Consider the following 18,496-nt stretch of genomic DNA (forward strand, 5'->3'; position numbering starts at 1 on the left):
CTTTTCCCTTTTTTCCCCTGAAATACGTTAAGTACAGCTTGCAGTAACAGATTCCCTGGAGTCTTGCATTCATGCACCTGTAGTCCTAATGTATACTGTCCCATTTTAACTTTATCTATAGTTTCCTCAACCTCACAAGAGAAGTTAACAATGGATCTCTCCACATTCAGATGCACACACATCCTTTTTTATCTCATAATAATTATCATGTTTATATTTCTTCTTCCACATTCCCAAGCTAAGCCAAGACAAGCTCTGTTCTGTGACAATGTTTTCGTGTACCTCTCCAGAGAGAGCTGCTGCAGCTGAACAAGACAATTGCAGCATGCTAATTATACTTGGATTCAATATGTGGTTGAAAAGAGGAGAATGACCAGTTCTCATTCATCTGTTTTCAGACATTTAGAAAACCCCACCATCAGCATCTTGAGTAAAAAATAGATGACATCTTCAGACCCTAATAAAACCACTTATGCATGTTAAGTTGTTTAAATAAACATCCCCACCTCAAGTGACACAGTGGCCTGCAGTCTTCCTTGATCCATCCAGAGCTAGAGTTATTTTTACTGAGTCAGTAATCATGCATTGTCTTCCAGAGGAAATACTAGCCGGGTACCCCTGCTTGTAACTTCATGATCTGCTGCTCCCAAATCATGTTCCAGTGCTTCCTCTGAACTACTTTTTGTTCTCTTGCCGTCAAGGCTAGTGGTAGCTGTATGGAGGCCAGAAGAACCGTTTGCAGTTATTGTTGTATCACCATATGTCACAGTAAGGTCACCGTCATTCAGAATAAAGTCAGAATCCTCTTCTCTAAGCTGCTCTTGATTCTGGGAAAAAAAGAAGAAAAATCTTTGTACAGTGCACAACATCCGGTCATTGCCAAGAAGGTAACTGAACAGAAGAGTTTACCTATGTGTCAATACAGAAGCAGTAAGCGGTAAAGTTCACCTTAAGAAATGTTAAAAATAACCTTGAACCCAGTGCTTGCAAATCAGCTTACTGCTCCCTGTATAACTACTGCTATTGTGGAAAGACAAGGGGGAGCTGAATCCAAGAACTAGATTATGAAACAGGTAACGAGGGATTTAATAGCACTGGAAGTTTACCAGAAGTACAGGAGAGATGAGCAGTATACACTGTTTTTTGCATGACAATTTAGAAGGCAGTACACAAAAAAGACTGGAGACCAAGCACAGTTAAGTCCCTCCAGATACAGTCAAAGATGCATCTGTTGCTAATTAGACAAGGTCATTAGTAAAAAACTTGTGCAAACCGGTAAGAACTCATTAGGCCCAAATTCTTTATATTCAAGGTTTCCTCAACAAATTCTCGTTATAGATTGAAAGCTAACCACACTCTTTTAAACTATCTGCTTACTCTTACCTAATACTAAACAGAGAATTACTTGACCTAGTTCTTAGGAATGCTCCCGAGCCATAAAAGTACAAAAAAGTAATACAAGAAAGTGCTTGTTTCATAGTTTTGTAACTAGTTCTGGTATGTTTTCTTTTCAAATTCATTTAAGAAAGTGGCTCACGAAACCCTGTGAATTTATTTTGGCAGAGATGGGATGAAATATATGGTCAGAGGCTAGAAATTGCTGCAGTGTATTATGCTTAAGTGTTTTGTTACAACAGCAAGCAATTGTACCGTGTTTCACTCCTGTTTAACATGGCCTTGGTAAAAGGCAAAACAGCTGAACTGGTCAGAAAATGGTGCTTCCTCATATTTGAAGAAAATTCTATCAGTACTATAAGCTTGCTTTCTTGCGACTGAAAACAATTATTTCCCTATGTGAAATACAATTTCCCTATGTGAAAACAATTATTTCCCTATTGCACTCTTCGATGGGTAAAAAACTGGCTAGACGGCGGAGCCCAGAGAGTTGTGGTGAATGGAGCAAAATCCAGTTGGCGGCCGGTCACAAGCGGAGTCCCCCAGGGCTCAGTTTTGGGACTGGTCTTGTTTAATGTCTTTATCGATGCTCTACAGGAGGGGAATGAGTGCTCCCTCAGTAAGTTTGCAGACGACATCAAGTTGGGTGGGGGTGTTGATCTGCTTGAGGGTAGGAATGCTCTACAGAGGGATCTGGACAGGCTGGATCGATGTGCCCAGGCCAATTGGATGAGGTTCAACAAGGCCAAGTGCCGGGTCCTGCACTTGGGTCACAACAACCCCATGCAACACTACAGGCTCAGGGACGAGTGGCTGGAAAGCTGCCCCGCAGAAAAGGACCTGGGGGTGCTGGTTGACAGCCAGCTGAGTATGAGCCAGCAGTGTGCCCAGGTGGCCAAGAAGGCCAACAGCATCCTGGCTTGTATCAGAAACAGTGTGGCCACCAGGAGTAGGGAGGTGATCGTGCCCCTCTACTCGGCACTGGTGAGGCCGCACCTCGAATCCTGTGTTCAGTTTTGGGCCCCTCACTACAAGAAGGACATTGAGGTGCTGGAGCGTGTCCAGAGAAGGGCGACGAAGCTGGTGAGGGGTCTGGAGCACAAGTCTTATGAGGAACGGCTGAGGGAAGTGGGGTTGTTCAGTCTGGAGAAGAGGAGGCTGAGGGAGACCTTATCGCTCTCTACAATTACCTGAAAGGGCGTTGCAGAGAGGTGGGTGTTGGTCTCTTCTCCCAAGTGACTAGTGACAGGACTAGAGGAAATGGCCTCAAGTTGTGCCAGGGGAGGTTCAGGCTGGATATTAGGAAAAACTTCTTGACTGAGAGAGTGGTGAAGCATTGGAACAGGCTGCCCAGGGAAGTGGTGGAGTCACCCTCACTGGAGGTGTTCAAGGAATGTGTGGACGAGCCATTGTGGGACATGGTTTAGTGGGCATGGTGGTGTTATAGTTGATGGTTGGACTTGATGATCTTACAGGTTTTTTCCAACCTTAATGATTCCGTGATTCTGTGAATAGCTCCATACTGCTTTGCAAGAGTTGAAATGTAAGTGTGTGTATTGTTCTTCTCGGTAGGCTGGAGACTGATCAGGCTACATTCTCAAAATACATAATTTTCTTCCACTTTGCCAAAGGAAGGAGGGCACAGGCTATGTGAGATAGGATGCCTGTGATCAGCCTGACCAGAAAGCCCTACCTGTATTGCAGAACAGGAGTTCAGGGCACTTGAGATTGAAAATGCTGATTAACATGTCTGCGATGAAAAAAGCAGTGCCTGGCTAAATAAAACCTCCTGGGAAAGCTTCCTGTCATTACCTCAGAATGGTAATCACCCAAAAGAAAGCAGCAGAAGCCTCTAGATGATACAAAATATTTAACTAACGAGGACTGGAAGAGGTGTCAGGAGTTTACCAAAACCAATGAAAGAAATGGTCCTGTTCAGTGTCAGGTGCAAGACAAGCCCTACTTAGAATTAATGTTAATTTTTCCAGAACCTTTGTGGCATCCAAATTTATCATAGCTTATTAGAGACAGGGTTACTGTGATAGAAAGCGCTGTTCTCAAAGAGCAAATACAGTTTAGGACACATGCTTTCTTTGATTGCAAAGAGAACACTGAACTACTGTCAATATCTTAAAAAGAAAAAAGGCAGAAATTAAAGGGTTCAGCTATAGTAGGCAGAAACAGCCTTTACAAGCTTTCCATTGCAAAACAGTGAAAGTCTGAGGGACAAGACCAAGACGCTTAAAAAAGGTACACAAAATAATTAGCTGTTTAAGAAAATCTGCGTATTCTGTTTTTGAAGAAGAGACAGTCAACTAAAGATGAAAAGCAGAAAACTAAATAAGAAGCAGACAGTTTCTGACTAGTTATGTTTTAAGAAGTCAAAGAAGCTGAGAAGCTCTATCACAAGTTGCCTTTCATGGTGCTTGTCCTTGAAGTGCCCTTGAAGCACCAAGGAGGGGAAGGCAGGGCTAACAGCGTACCAGGGCTATGTGTGAAGTGGCTGCACCAAGCTCCCAAAGCATCTCCTGTCTCCGCAATGCTGTTTAACAGTGAATACTTGCAGCCACCTATCAGATAAGAAACTGGTAAGAACGCACACTACACTTGAGCTTCCCCAAAAGGCTGAAAAGCTCCTGGAAGTATGATACTGAAAGGAGAGGGCCACAGGCTTTATACTACATGGCAAGTCCTAACTCAGTCTTTGCTGGTTTGTCCCAGGCTACACTTACATGTACATAAAGATGATCCGTTCCAGAGAAAACATTGAACTTTCTCACAACATAGTGAACAAACATTGCCTTGTATGAGCCAAGTTCCACTTATTTATTTCACTTCTGAATAGCACTGCAAGCAGCAGGCAATTTATTTCATATATTTCCCCAGAGAACATCCATGAACAATCCCATGTAGTATACGGATTTGCTATGTTTGCAAGCAAAGAGGATGGGTGAATAAACGTACTGTGCTTCATGCAGCATGAACAATTCCTTCAAGAAAGACAGGGAATGTATCCAAGTAGATCCCTAGAGACTTGAAATTCTTCCAAAAATAACCCTAAATTGGCCTCTGTAATCCCCTACAGTTCTGTAGGAATAGCTTCAATTCACTCAAGAAACATAGGTCTGAACTTCACTACTTAAACTGACAAACTAGAATGGCTAAGTACCTAAATCCAAAACCCTACAAAAGACTCAATTTTGCTCTGATGTGCTGACCATAACCCTGAGGGACCTCACAGCATTCTGTCCCATTTGTAGTAAAATCTGCTCATGCTCCTAAGAATGCATGCTGGAGGTGTTAAAACAGCTAAAGCTTATTTAGAGTTACTGCTTACAAAGCCAGTCTTTATTGACTCCTAAGGCAGTGAAAAAAGCAGCACATGCAAAGTATGCCGCACATACAAAGCACTGGTAGCCATCGCGTACACTGCTGGTGCTGAATACAACACAGGCATCACGGATGACAAAACTTGCATCAGAAGTTTCTTATTTTGTGGCTCCAAAACAAAAGCATCAAGTAGTATGCATGCAAAATATATTACAACTTAAGTCTGATGCTCCACTTATAGTTTCCCTATTTCTCAGCTGAGTTCAAATTCAGCAAGGAAACTAAACAATTTTTGCTATGAAGCTAGAACCACTACAAAAGAGGAGGGGGGAGACATGGCTGAATAGTTTTCTTACAAATTTTGAAAGTTACCTCCAAGACTTACATAGACTGCAAGTGAAGTTTCTTTACTAGGTTTGCATACTTAGAGAAATAATTAAATTCCCATTACTTTCATACCAAGTTGTCACAGTGTATGGTGCAAGAACTAAAATTTCAAAAAAATTAAAAAAAGAGTGGGAGAGTGTGTAGGACACAAAACACACCCCTGAACAAACAAGCAAAAAAACCCCAGGAGTGCTTCATCAGGAAGAGCAGGTGATAACACAGATGTTTCTCCTAAATGGGATAACTGGTTGATGAAACAGAGTTACTAAAGTTTCAAAAGACATGTCAAAAAGGAAGAAAAAAATGACCTACATTAATTTGGGATAAATAGGAAAGCCCTGCCAAATGGTCATGCACTAAAGATAACACCAGGAAAGAAAAATAGGAGTGAATTTTAGAAAATATCATTTTAAACACTAACTACAGCAACCTTTCATGCTTTTAAGTTCCAGCTTGGCTTCTGTTTGGGTGGGAAACACTTAATGGTGAGCCCAGTGGCACAGTCTTAAAGCAGTGGGAGAACATCAGCAAGGAATAGTAAGGACAGCGCTGGAAAAAATCCACTGTACCTCACCCCTGCGTGCTGACTCAGAACCTTACATGTACACATGCAAATTCAAGCTTAGAGGACACAATCTCATACTTAGGAATAGGTTGTAGGTGGACTATGTAGTAAGATTATGTGACTTTCAGACTTTAAAACCCTGCTTCGGCACCTAATTAAAAAGATGCACTCCCATTCATGGAAGTGAAAATGAATTCTAAGTAAGGTTGTAATAAAGATGGAGAGAAAAAAAACAACAAAAAAAGCTGAAAAAATACACAACTATACAGTCAGTATAGCCATGTACTTGTATGCTTTCTTCTCTTTGTAGATGTCATAACTGCTCAGACATACACTTGAGTGAGATCTAGGATTTACTACTTCTTTTTGAAACACATTTTCCAGCTATGTTACATTCTGCTGAGTATTTACAGACTTTTTTGCTTGTTTAATTCAAAGTCTTCAGTCTTTAACTCTCTCAAATGTACCATTCCATTTTTCTGGAAATACCTCACTAAAGCACAACTATTCCAAGCAGTTTCTGTCCCCCCCAAAGACATGGCTTTCTCAGTTGCTTTACCTGCACTTAATAGGAGTGCAAAAAGATTCCACAGCTTTTTAGCCAGTAATAAAATGGTACAGTCAAGTGCTGTAGCAAAGCCAGCCATGCAAAGAAACAAAAAGCAATAAATCAACTGCAGAGTTTGGAAATCTGGAAAAGAAACTAGAAATAAAATCTCAAAATTATATGCTTTTCTAAGATTAGTGCAGCAATGCACCGAAATAGAGATAAAAAGAGAGAATACAACGTGAAAGTTCCACATTATACACCTTAACAAAGTAGGCAGCCTTATAAGCATTTTTAATGAAGAAGTTAACATCCCAAGAGGGAGAGAGTGTGTGTGACAGAACCAATCCAATTAAATAAGTTTCCACATACAGTAGTAGCTAAGAATGAGGAGTAAAGAGAAAAAAGAGCCCAACTTTTAAGAAAATGAAAGCCAAAGCTTGCATGTTCATTCTGGTTAGATCCTCCATTACTGGATAACAAATCTTATAAGATCATACATAGACAGACACATGGGCAACACACAAGTAGGCTAACTGGTCTGATGAATGCCTTCCAGCCTAGACCGGTTTCAAGACCTCCAGTGGCATTGCAAAGATGGGAACAAGGCCTATTTCTTGCACTACTAATAGCTCCAAATAGGCAGCAGACCTTTCAAATTTCTTTGAAATTTTACTATCAGGTAAAAGATGGATGCTAATGATACCAGAAGGAAATGCAGGGAAGGATTTCAAAGTTGCAAGTGGAATTCATAACTTTCTAGGAAAAGATTAAGAGAAATCTGGTCCAAGACTACTTGAACATAGCAGAGATGTTACAATTACCATTCCAGAGAACCTCCAAATTTGAGTGATCCCACATAGTACTATGGTTTTATTTACAAGCAGCTCATAAAAAGTTGTAGATTTCAGAAGCAATGTACAGATAGGAATGACATGTATCGGGATCCTGCAAGAGTAATAGGAGAATGAAGCATTAGTTATTGCAAGACATGGCTGTAAAGACAGTATAGTGACCTGCTAGACTGAGATAAGTAACTGATTAACAGTTTCTGAAACGTGATCTCAAATTTCACAGTGGAAACAATGAAGTGAAGCTCTACCAGATTTCTTTCCAGCATGGGTAAATGTGTCAGTGTCTTCTCTGAATGAGACCTCAACACAACCTTAGCAGTAACAGGAAAAGAATCTTGGCCAAAAGTGTTGAGAGGGGACTGAATATTTTGCAGTGATTCACTGAACTGGTTTATTGACTAGGCCTGTAATCTTCTAATATCCTTAAATGTTATTTTTTTAATGTAATATTTGAACAAGAAGATCATCTCTGATTTCTACTAACAGAAGCTGTTGCCTCAGGGGAGAGTACCTTAAATCTTTCCTGCCTAGGACAAACCAGCACTTTCTTGCAGTATGTATATCATACCAACCTTTTGCCTAAAAAGAAAAAAAATGTTTTGCTGAAGTTAAATAACTGAAAAACAAAACACAAGTATTGAGTCGTTCTACTTACATTATAAACCTGGGGACTTGTCAGACAGCGGGCTACGAGGCCACACCAGCTGGGTAGAGTTGTGGTTAATGGAGGGCCACTGTGAGTGAGAATTGGCTTTAAATAACTTAAGTAGTTAAGGAAAATACATCAGTGCTCGAAAACCGCTATTGAAAATAAAAAGACAATTGCACATAAATGTGGTTCTGCCTTTGATCTATGTGCTGCTCAATAATTGTGGATAAAACATCCATTGAAAAAATCTGCATTTGTAAACAAATAAATGAAAAGCATCTCCCCCCAACATTTTTCCCTTGATCCTTTTAAGGGCAGTTTCTTTACCCGCACATTTACTGCAAGGGGAACTACCTACCTCTTTTCTTAAATTTTCAAGCAGTTGCAGCGTTTCTAGTTTTTGGGCTCTCTGGAGCCAAAAGGAGCAAGCAGAGGTATAAGTGCTTTAATGTTAATAGGTCCAAGGGTGTTTCTGCTCTGCAGATAGGAGCATGGTGTCAAGATTGCAAGCTAGAGGTAACGAGATGACACACCTATGTGGCTCAACACGGAGAAATAAAGAAATACTGTCCATCCAACATCCTCCAAGCAAGCAGCCACCTGAACTGGTCCACTGCTAGCTGGCCACTGAGCCAGAGATGCAACCAGAGATCTTACTCTGGTAAGGCTCAAAGACATATCTGCAGTGCACATATATATACCATACAAAGCCTCAGAAAGGTGAAGGGAAGACCGTATGGCAAGAACCACGTAACACAGCATGGAAGGAAAGCATCTGCCCAGGCAATGCTACATAGATTACATTGAGGGGGCATGGGGGTGGGAAAGGAAGGTGTCTTTACACATCTCCTCATAGGTCTGCCCCCAGGTAAATACATATTTGTTCATGCTAGTACTCCAAACTGATGATATGCCTAAGGAAATGCTCAGGAGTCAAAAAAAAAAAAAAAAAAAAAAGATGTCCCTGCTACAAAAGCAGCATGCTGACCTTGACTGGCACAAGAACAGAGCTCAGAGGAAAGTGCTAAGACTTCAAAACATGGTCTGAAATCAGGACCAGAAGGGGGTTTTTTGTTGGGTTTTTTGTTGTTGTTTTTTAAGTCAGTCTGATTATTTTAAATGTGAATATATATTGCAGGTATTCTAGTTACTTTCTTAGGTTTCTATGCACAGAAAGAATCAAGTCCATTTGTGAAATATAACATGGTTTCCCTAATGGTCTCAATAGATCAGGTGCTTGGGGGGAAAGAGAGGATTAAAAAAAAAAAAAAAAGAGGGGCTGTTTTCGCAGAGATGTATCCCTCCCCTTTAGCAGACCCTGGCATAGCATGTTTACTTGAGCATATTAATGGTGTGATTATGCCACTGCAGAGTTATATCTCCTCCTTCCCTCCCCCAGTAACAGTGTGGCTACACCCAGTCCTGGAAAGAAATAAACTCTTCCCCCTTACACTGACCTACCAGCCTCTGTGTTGCCCTGTGGCAGACAGGCACACAGTGGTAATAAACCCAGTAAAAGACATCTGGTACTTGAAAGTTGCCGTTTTCTTCATGTTTAACAATTGTGGGTGAACTCAGGGGACAGCCCATGACATAAATGAACTCAGCGTTCCACAGGAATGAAGTTCCTGGTTATCCATCCACACAGAGCTCTGCAGGCAATAGCCAGCATTGGAGCACACTGCCAAGTGCATCTTACTCGCATCTTTTTCAAGTTAAGTTCCCTTCCAAAGAGTGAATTTTGAGACAATCTGCCTTTCTACCCAAAAACCAAGTGAATGCATCAGCAAAAAATATTTTGACATTTAGTCATGGGTATAGAGGTGGCAATTCTAAAGATCATACCTTCCGGGCAACTTAACCCCACCCAGCCAACATTTATCTGAATGCCTAGTTGCAACAGAAGGAGCAGAATTTTACCTCTAAGACACAGTAATACAGTTCTGCCTCTGGATGTCAGTTTGGCAGAAACTTCACAAAAACCTTCCCTAAAGATTGGTAGTCACCACTGAAAAAGCAAGCGCACTACCAGCATCCTTTAAGTTTCTGTGAAATAGCTAATTAAGCTGTAATTTTCACTTAGCACTCCCCTCGCCCTTGCTGCAGCTGCTGGGGACTGCACTTGTGCTAGCATCAGCCAAGGGGAAGTCAGCATTGCCAAATACTCCTTTTTTCAGGCACATCCCTTTTGTAAAAGCAGGGGAAGAGGATAGCTCTGCTTCCTTCTTAAAAGACAAAAAAAAAAAAGAGTCTGCACAGTCAGATCCTTCTGTGCTCTTACCACAGAAGTCTTTTTTCTTTAAATAACAAAAATTTACCTCAATACACTTTGACACCAGCCACTACAACTCAAAGGGTTAACTTAAAATATTCATAAATGTTAGTAATTTCAACTAGCACATAACGCGCCCTTCTGGGCTTTGGCCCAATACTACTGCATCTGAAAGCATCAGTCACAGACAGATTTTATCCTGAACAGGAAAGTGCTATTAGGATCTGAATGCTTTCAACACTGTATCTGGGTTTCCCTGAGTGGGAAATCTTGATGCACAAGGCATGGAAAGAATGCTCCAGCCAGGCCAGCAACCCCTCATCAACCAACGACCAAGACCCCAGTGAAAAGACTCACTTCTCAGATGCAAGCTGCAAAAAGATTAAAGCCCTGTCACAGGTATTTATGTGTATTTAACTGCCCCAGAAATTACTGAGAATCAAGAACTGAAACTTCTTTGAATTTCTGGGTGTAAGTGACTTGCCATGGGCACAAGATTATCTTTGCCATTTTCCACTAAGTGAGTGTAAGCTGTTAAGGAGGGGCACCTGTATGATATACTGATTAAGAATATGCTAAGTAGATTAAAAAACAAAAGCATGAAAGACAGGACAGTTACACAAAAATTGCTCAAAAGGTTAAACAAGGCTATCTAAACAGTATAATAATAGCTGCAGAAAGGTTGTACTGTACTATATACACAAGGACACTCTTTACTTAAACACTTATAGGAATTTCTGATATACTGAAGGGAATAAGCTGGATCACATGTAGATTTTTAGTTCCAGAACTTGCCCTATTAGCAATGGGTTTCCAAAGAGGGCTTCATCACAAAAGCAGATGGCTCTTCAGAGCAATGAGTGGGGCCTTAGACATGTACAATAAACTGGAAAACTAGTTTGTGCCATGAGCATCAATGAAAATGAGAACGGATTAGTGGAATAAACCGGAGGATCTCAAATAGTTAATTAGCTGTCTCATTGTTTAGGAAGGAACTTCAGCTCCTAGAACTGACTGGTTTCTGCCCTCTGTGCAAGGGCAAGTGTGACATATCATGCATTAGAGAATGGAAAGGTCTGTCTTCTGAGTCAGCAAGTTCAAGCTTCAGTTCTGTGCCTTGAACCTGTCTAATTCTTCATCTTCCTCATTTTTGACTCTCTCAAGTGCTTAAGGCTACGTATGGGTACATGGAAAGGAAAAAAGTGAACATTTCATGCCTTGAAGTTAAGCTGTGTTTTCAAAAGGATACTTATGGTCAAAGCTATACCATAGCCTGAAGAGCCAAGCACTTTCCTGCTTTGTCCTGTTCCTTCTTTCAGAATCTGGGCCATCCTAAAAATAAGATAAAAACATATTCAATTATTTCAGGCAGAAAAAAACCAAATCATACATTCCAGTCATTCATGTTATAATGTCCTGTCCAAAAAAGCCAAATTACTTCAATACTGTACTTGGACTGTAGAAGAAAGCTATTTAGAGACGTGCTTGTGCTGAGAAGGTTACTTTCCCCAGAAATACCAGAAATGACTGCAGAGAAGAAGTAGGCCCTCTTCATTACCCTCAAGTTACCTTAATGAGCCCTCTACCACCAAGTTCCCTTGAGTCTAAAAGGTTATCGCACAATTAATGCTGTAATGGATACAGAAATAAGTTCAAAACTGACAAATAAACCTCACTGATGTCCTGTCTCCATCCTTCTCCCCAAATAAATGAACTGGAATAGTCCAGACTGATCCCTACTCATTACTTGGTTTGCTTCCTTAACTCTAGGTCTATTCAATGTTCTTTCCTTAAGCCTATTGCTTCCTTGGAAGAACAAGAAAATTTACCATACCTGATAAACTCTTACAAACCTGATGAAAAATACCACACTTACAGAACATGCTTAACAGTGATTCCATATAAAATCACAATTGAGGAAGGTCATGCAAATTTCCTAAATGCTATATCAAGCTCAGATATACCTAACACTGCTAACAGTGTTAAATATAATCCCTTTACTTGTGCTGCAAGTCATCATACCAGCTGGTCTGCAGCTGCATTTGTTTTTACTTTTGTTACTGTTTTTGGCTGGGTTTTTTTTTTGGCTGGGGGACAAAGTTAAACACAGGAAAAGAGATGAAGTGAGAATGCCTTGTATGAATCATCTTCCAAGCTACTAGAAAAGAACAAGACGGGATTGCCCTGTGTACTTCTGATCTGCAAAAAAGTCTGTGATCCATCAAGAGTTAAAGCTTAGTACATTTTCACTCCCAAATAATGTATTTTCTTTAACTGTGACATGCTGCTAATCTTGGCTTGGTGTAAGAGGAATCCAAAGGGAACTGACTAATGGAGTCCATTAGAAATGCAATGCACAGCTGAAGAGGGAAACAAAGGGTAAGCGCTTTATGTTTACATGGGAAAAAAGCAAACAAGTTATTTCCACCCAGACACTGAATGAGAACAGAATACCCATGCTCTGTTTCTTGTTAAAGCAATTCCTCAAATACTGACAAGCTCAGTCTGAACTGGCCAAAAGACATCTTACCACAATACCACTTCCTAATCTTGGTTTTATGCAATATCTGTGGCCTTCATTGTAGAAGGTGTTTTGAGGCCTGGCCTTCTGGTTCCTTCCAGATAGCTACAAAACAAAGTACACCCTTTTTGGTACCCAGACCCACCATTTCAAAATCTATTTTGAGTGCTGGACACAGGCTTCTACAAAGAACAGAGATACCTAATGCAGTTTCTGCAATGAAAGAGATGCTTCCTGAGCAAGTAACTCTTATCTGTACAACCTGTGACAAAAAAAAAGAAAAAAGGCAGGAGAAACCACTGGTAAGAAAGCTGATCCCAAATACAGCAAGTATCCCATGCACGTTATCTGTGACCAGCCTGAACACCAGCATCATACAGCCGGAGGGTTACAAAGCAGAGTTCACACACTCGCACCCTATGCATCCTCTGGGTCCAAAGTCATCCATCTTTCCTGCCATTCAACTTCCTCTAGCAGGTTCCCACATAAGCAACCAGTTGTGCTACTGAACAATTAGTGTCAAACAGTACTCTGGGAGAGTGTAAACTAAGGATTGGACAGAGGAAGCTCCCAGTTAAGCCTCAGGAAATGTTGGGTTGTTTCTTCTTTTTCCAGACCTTTCACTCCTCCTGTGAATTCATTCAACTTACAGATGAGGAAAACCGAAATTTCTGCTATGAACACCAATCTTTCGATAGCTTTGTTTGCAAATAGCCTTTTTCAGGGAAAAAAGTCAACTCTTGGGTTGTTACTGATGCATAGAAAGTTGTACTAAAGATTCACAGCAACAGTTTGCTGTATGTAAACGACAATTTTCCAGTGCTCCTTTTGCCTCATACAGGTGTTAGGTAGTGCAGGCAAGATCCAGCTGGCTTGTGGTACGGTATACAGGAGCTGAGATTGGATTAGCGAACTTAATTAACTCCAAGGGCCAAAATTTGGTATCAATTATTGAACAGAAGCCAAGAGGATTATCTCTGGGTCAGTCTTGGGGAGGACTGTTTATGCTGTTGCATGTTAAAAGCAAGTATGTTGGGTGGATGGGGGAAGAGGAAAGCGCATGGTTAAATAGAGAATATTAGTAGATTTGGGAAGGTTTTTGATGCCTTATATATATATAGACACATGCATACACAAAGATTTGAACGCTGCAGCATTACACCCAACACCACAGAATACTTTTCAGTTTGAATATTATACAGTAAGATGCACTACTGACTTGCCAGCTAGGAGAGGAAGGTTTTATCCATGCACATAGTTTCTGCACTTCTTTATCGTCTTAGTTATAAAATAAGATCAGCCTAATAGAGAAGTTATGTAATTACTTACTCCTTGTAAGACTTGAAAGCTGTCATTAGTAGGTGGAGGATCCTGATCTGGGTCAACCCCAACCCTACAGAAACATTAGGAAAACAAAGCAAGTGGTGTTACTGAGGGTTGCAAATGCTGCAAGTTTGGCAGAATGCATTTTAAAAAGCACTTTAGGCACCCAGCAAAGTTGCATTCAGAGGTTATAAGAATAGTTTGAGGAAGAGCTGTCCATTATTCCCCTGCAGTTACATAGCTATAAACAAGATACTTTTTCACTCAAGCAGCAACTACCTGTAGATAACAGCTTTAACTCCATCTCGGCATCAACTTTATCTGCTTACCTTTGTTGCCAGTTCTTTTAGGACACTGGTAAATACTATTTTTGGCTTAAAAGGTGAACTGTGGGTGGCATCCTCTCCAGTGGAGAACATTCCTCATGTCCGGCAGCAAGAAATCAGAGATTAAGGATAAGCCCAGCCTAAATATTTGACACAGCAAATAACCTAGCTGCCAGATAGGCCTGAGAATGGCCGAAATATACGATTAAAAAAAAAAAAGCCACACACATCACCCAAGTTTTAATGCACTGTGTGAACAAACAAAAATACTTTTTATAAAGACTCATAATTTTAATTTGCTGCGTTTCATTCACCTAATGCAACACAGCCACAGTGGATTAACAAGAGGTCTGTCTAGTCCAGCCTCCCACCTGAGTGAGAGAGGGTCTGTATAATGAGAAGGTGGATGATTACAGAATAATATGTTAATAAGAAACTTGTCTACTCCCTTTTGCATAGTTAGTGAGCATCTTAATACTGAACCATCCTTTCACATAGTGCTCCTATCCAAGATGGGTATTTGATCCTTGTAATGATGTTCAGGTTCTTCTGGTCTGTTTTGGGGGTAGCTATTTGTTAAGATTAGACTTGTCTAGTTTTAAATCCTATTCATGCCTTAATTTCTATGCTGTCTTGTAGAACCTAGACCTCCAACCTCAAGTGTTAAGTAAGATTGTCAGTCTCAAAAGTGTTGTGTTTCAGTCCTACCGTGTTGCATAATAAGTGTCAGATAATGGATGCAATAACACAAACATATTGTCTGAAATGGCTAACTTCTTCATTTCCCCTCTCTTGGAAGGGACTGAGCTGGTTTAGTGCAGTTTCTTTGTTACCTAAACTATGTCTCAGGTCTTTCTAGCCATGGTGTTTATGCATCATCCCTGAGGATCACCAGAAACCAACAGAACCTTGCTGGTAAGACCATATCATTTGTGTGTCCTAGGGACATGTGCTTCCATAAGGCAAGCAGTGATCCAGACATGATTTACCTTCAGGCACTGAAGATGGCATGGATTAAACTAAAAGGGAACACCTTCAATCAACTTCCAGGGCAACACTTTCTAATAGAACAGAAGAAGAAAAGTAGGCATTGAACTAAAGTTTTAGGTCATCCTTATGGACTGACAGCCAATCCAAGGCCTCACATGACTTACATAGTTCAGGGAAAATCCACAAGGCCACTCTTAAGACAGCCTGCAGCAGCCTCATATAGAGCTAGTGCTGACCTAGTCCTCTGCTTAGATTTTTTTCCTGAGTCTCTTTTCTTTCCTCATCACTTCTTTCTTCCACATCCATCATCTTAATCCTGAGGCACATTTGGATTGGGAATTCATTGGCACTGACCAGCCTCAAGACTAAAAAGCTTCGCCAGTTTAAGGGAACACTGGACAGATTGGATACTGGATTGTAACACATGCTAAAATAAAATGCCACACACAAGAGCTCTGAAAGGTTACAAGGGCTTAGATGTTACTGCTTAGGCTATCACTAAGCAGTGAAGACATGATAAGAAAGGTTTTCTGCAGACAAATGAGTTACCTAATGAAGCCTCATGCAGAAAGCTGATAAGCAATGTCAGGAAACCCGCTCAGTATGGCAATATATATAAGATTGCACATTCCTTTATAAATACACATAAAAGAAAAACATTTGTGGCTTTCCAAACACCAGCTGCACACTGGGGAGGTTCAAGAAGCTGGTTCCAGAAGATGAACATAGTTTGCATTCTCTAAATAGTTTTAACTCACTGGGCTACCCATTCACTTCACAGTACATCAGAAAACCAAACAATTCAGAATGTCTCAGCTTTTATCTGACTTACAATGTTGTGCATTTGTTTTGGGGATTTTAACTCCCCTTAGGCAGGGGAAGGGGGCTTAGTGGAAGACCAAAGCAGGATGACCATACTGTTCAACGAAAAGTCGTAGTACATCACAGGTCAGGTGTTTGGGTTCACTGTTTTGCTGAAGAGGAAGAGAGCTTTTCTATATTAAAATTGTTCAACTTTTTGAAAAAAATTCTTACTACAAACGTTTATTTCAATATTGAAGTAGTACATTGACACACGCTTGTCCATTTTAAATAGTTTTTCAAAGTTATTCTTCAGGTGAATTTATTTTTTTAGTATTTATAATTAATTCTTTTCTATAAATCACTTTTTTTTTAAGTTCATATTTCAAAGTGCGTTCCTCAGTTCACAGATAAACACAAAATACATTACTATTTTGAATTCCCATATCTACTTTTTGTACCTTTCAACCAGCCTACTGTGTCTCTTATCCTCCACTTTAGCATGAATTGTATAGGAAGCTTTATTTTTTTGTAGCAAGTCTGCCTGTTTAAGTTTCAAGGTACATACACCCTAGTCTCATGACAAGCATCACGTTTTTGCAGGCCCTGCCCCCACATATGTAAGAAAATGTCATCTTTATCACCCAAAACAAAGCAATACCAAAAACCAGTCAAGTGTCTCCTAATGTCCTTTACAGTGAAGATGAGCACAGAAAACATTTAGTTACTTCATCCTTACTTAACTACTTCCATAATTAAAAGTGCAAGTAAAGCTGATGCAAGTATGTCTTCAACATAACTTTTTTTCTAGTGGTTAAGAGAAAAGAAAAAAAAACATCTATCTCACATCCTTAAGTACATTTAAAAAGCTTCCCGTAATTTAAATGTGCTGTAAAGGCCAGTATCACTTATCATTTATTTAACCAGTTTTTAAATTAAGAAAAATTGTTACTGGATTGATATCTCAGAGATCAGGGCCACAGCAAGGGTAGCCTTGCTAATGTTTGTAGTGTTTTGCTCAAACCCCCTAGCAGAAACACAGGTGAGCAAGCTCTAGTTGAAACCAGCGTTTTCCTGAAGAGGCACAGACTGCGTGATGACTGAGGGGCACGTTGGCTGCAGGACAGCCAAGGCCAGGGCAGTGCAGATGCCAGCAAGCATCTTCATTTTTCCCTCCACCCTTTTTGAAAGCCCGTTGCAGCAGTCTTGTGTGGATTCCCTGAGGGTGTACAGTAGCAATTCAACTAAGTCATTCTTAAAAAGCAGATGTCAGATGAAGAACATGAGCAGTCTTTCAGCTGTCAAAATGCATATATATCCCAAAACTGGTGAAAAATCCATCTATTTTCCCCATTGGCATCAATTCAGTATTCAATAGATACCTTAATACTTCAGTACAGACACAGTTACTAGTATATACAGTTCAGCCATCTTTAGTTCTGCCTTGGGAAGTTTACTGGAATCTGTAAATGAGAGTATGCTACAGTAAAAATTAATCCAATTTAAGTATATTTCTTAACTCCTCCCTAATTAAAATACTTTTTTTTTTTTTTAAAAAGCATAAAAGGCGTTTCATGCTTTAAGAGCTCTGTAATAGCAAAGGCACTACCATTGAGCTCCTAATGCCCGATACCAAAGCACCACGTTTCTGCTCTTAACTGACTCCTGACCTTCTTGGTCCGTATTCCACAGCTACAACTCCAGCGTCACACACAGGAAAGCAGTTACTCAGATTTGATCCCTCAAACACTAAGCCTATGTATAATTCAGTAATTTAAAGTGTGGTAGAAAATGGTTGATACACAAAAAGTGGAACACAAAGTGGAAACTAAATGTATGGAAAGGAATGGTAGAAGAAGCAGATAGAACTCCAAGTTTTCCACTATGTCATTTTGAAATGGGTGGGACCATTTCTTCTGATACTTCAAAAACCTTTCCAAGGCCCTGCAACACATAGATGACAAGTTACCAAAATACCAGGCTTTATCACACTCTAGCATATGTAATTACTGTGGCAACAGCCAAGAATAATTCTAGTAGATAATAGTTCTCAAATTCTCTGAACAAGCTAGCATGCTGCATCTCTGGCAAATCCAGTAGTTGGCTGGGAACCTTAAAGTTGACAGGATACATTAAAAACTTACCATTGCCCCACTCCAAAGAGTTTTCTTTATATAAATATTCTGTATATATTTATATATACACACACATACATGCATACTCTCCTATACCTGCCAGTTACAGATTATTTTTTTCTTTCTTCTCTCTATTCATGTATCAGTTCTAGAAACCATCAATTGGAGAAGACTAGGATTCTGGTTTATACCCACTCTTATTAGCATCTTCCTATAAAGCAATGTGATAACCCTCAGTTTTTAAAATACATCCCCAAAGAGGCTGGGCTAAATCATCTATGAAGTCCCTTCCAACCTGAACAGTTGTATGAAATAACCCCAAAGAACGTTTAATAATACCTGTGATTAAGGATCATATGATCACAGCCATATTTCTAAGCTTTCAAGTCTTCCCATGCCAG

At 40.1% G+C, this 18,496-nt stretch overlaps 1 protein-coding gene across 3 annotated transcripts in view; it reads right to left on the reverse strand.

Moving 5' to 3' along the window:
• Positions 1–517: 517 nt before the first annotated feature.
• Positions 518–18,496, reverse strand: part of SLC9A7 (solute carrier family 9 member A7) — a 77,058-nt gene continuing 59,079 nt past the window's right edge. For 2 of the 3 annotated variants that reach the window (XM_059835995.1, XM_059836015.1), the window contains 4 exons: positions 13,850–13,913; positions 11,249–11,331; positions 7,734–7,839; positions 518–827 (listed from right to left, as the gene is read on the reverse strand). In XM_059835995.1, the coding sequence (XP_059691978.1) occupies positions 579–827; positions 7,734–7,839; positions 11,249–11,331; positions 13,850–13,913 (502 nt within the window). In that variant the 3' untranslated portion in view covers positions 518–578. The remainder of the gene's footprint in view (positions 828–7,733; positions 7,840–11,248; positions 11,332–13,849; positions 13,914–18,496) is intronic. The other variant, XM_059836005.1, reaches the window with a different exon arrangement.

The sequence above is a fragment of the Gavia stellata genome, chromosome 1, assembly GCF_030936135.1.
Source record: "Gavia stellata isolate bGavSte3 chromosome 1, bGavSte3.hap2, whole genome shotgun sequence".
Taxonomy (NCBI): Eukaryota; Metazoa; Chordata; class Aves; order Gaviiformes; family Gaviidae; genus Gavia; species Gavia stellata.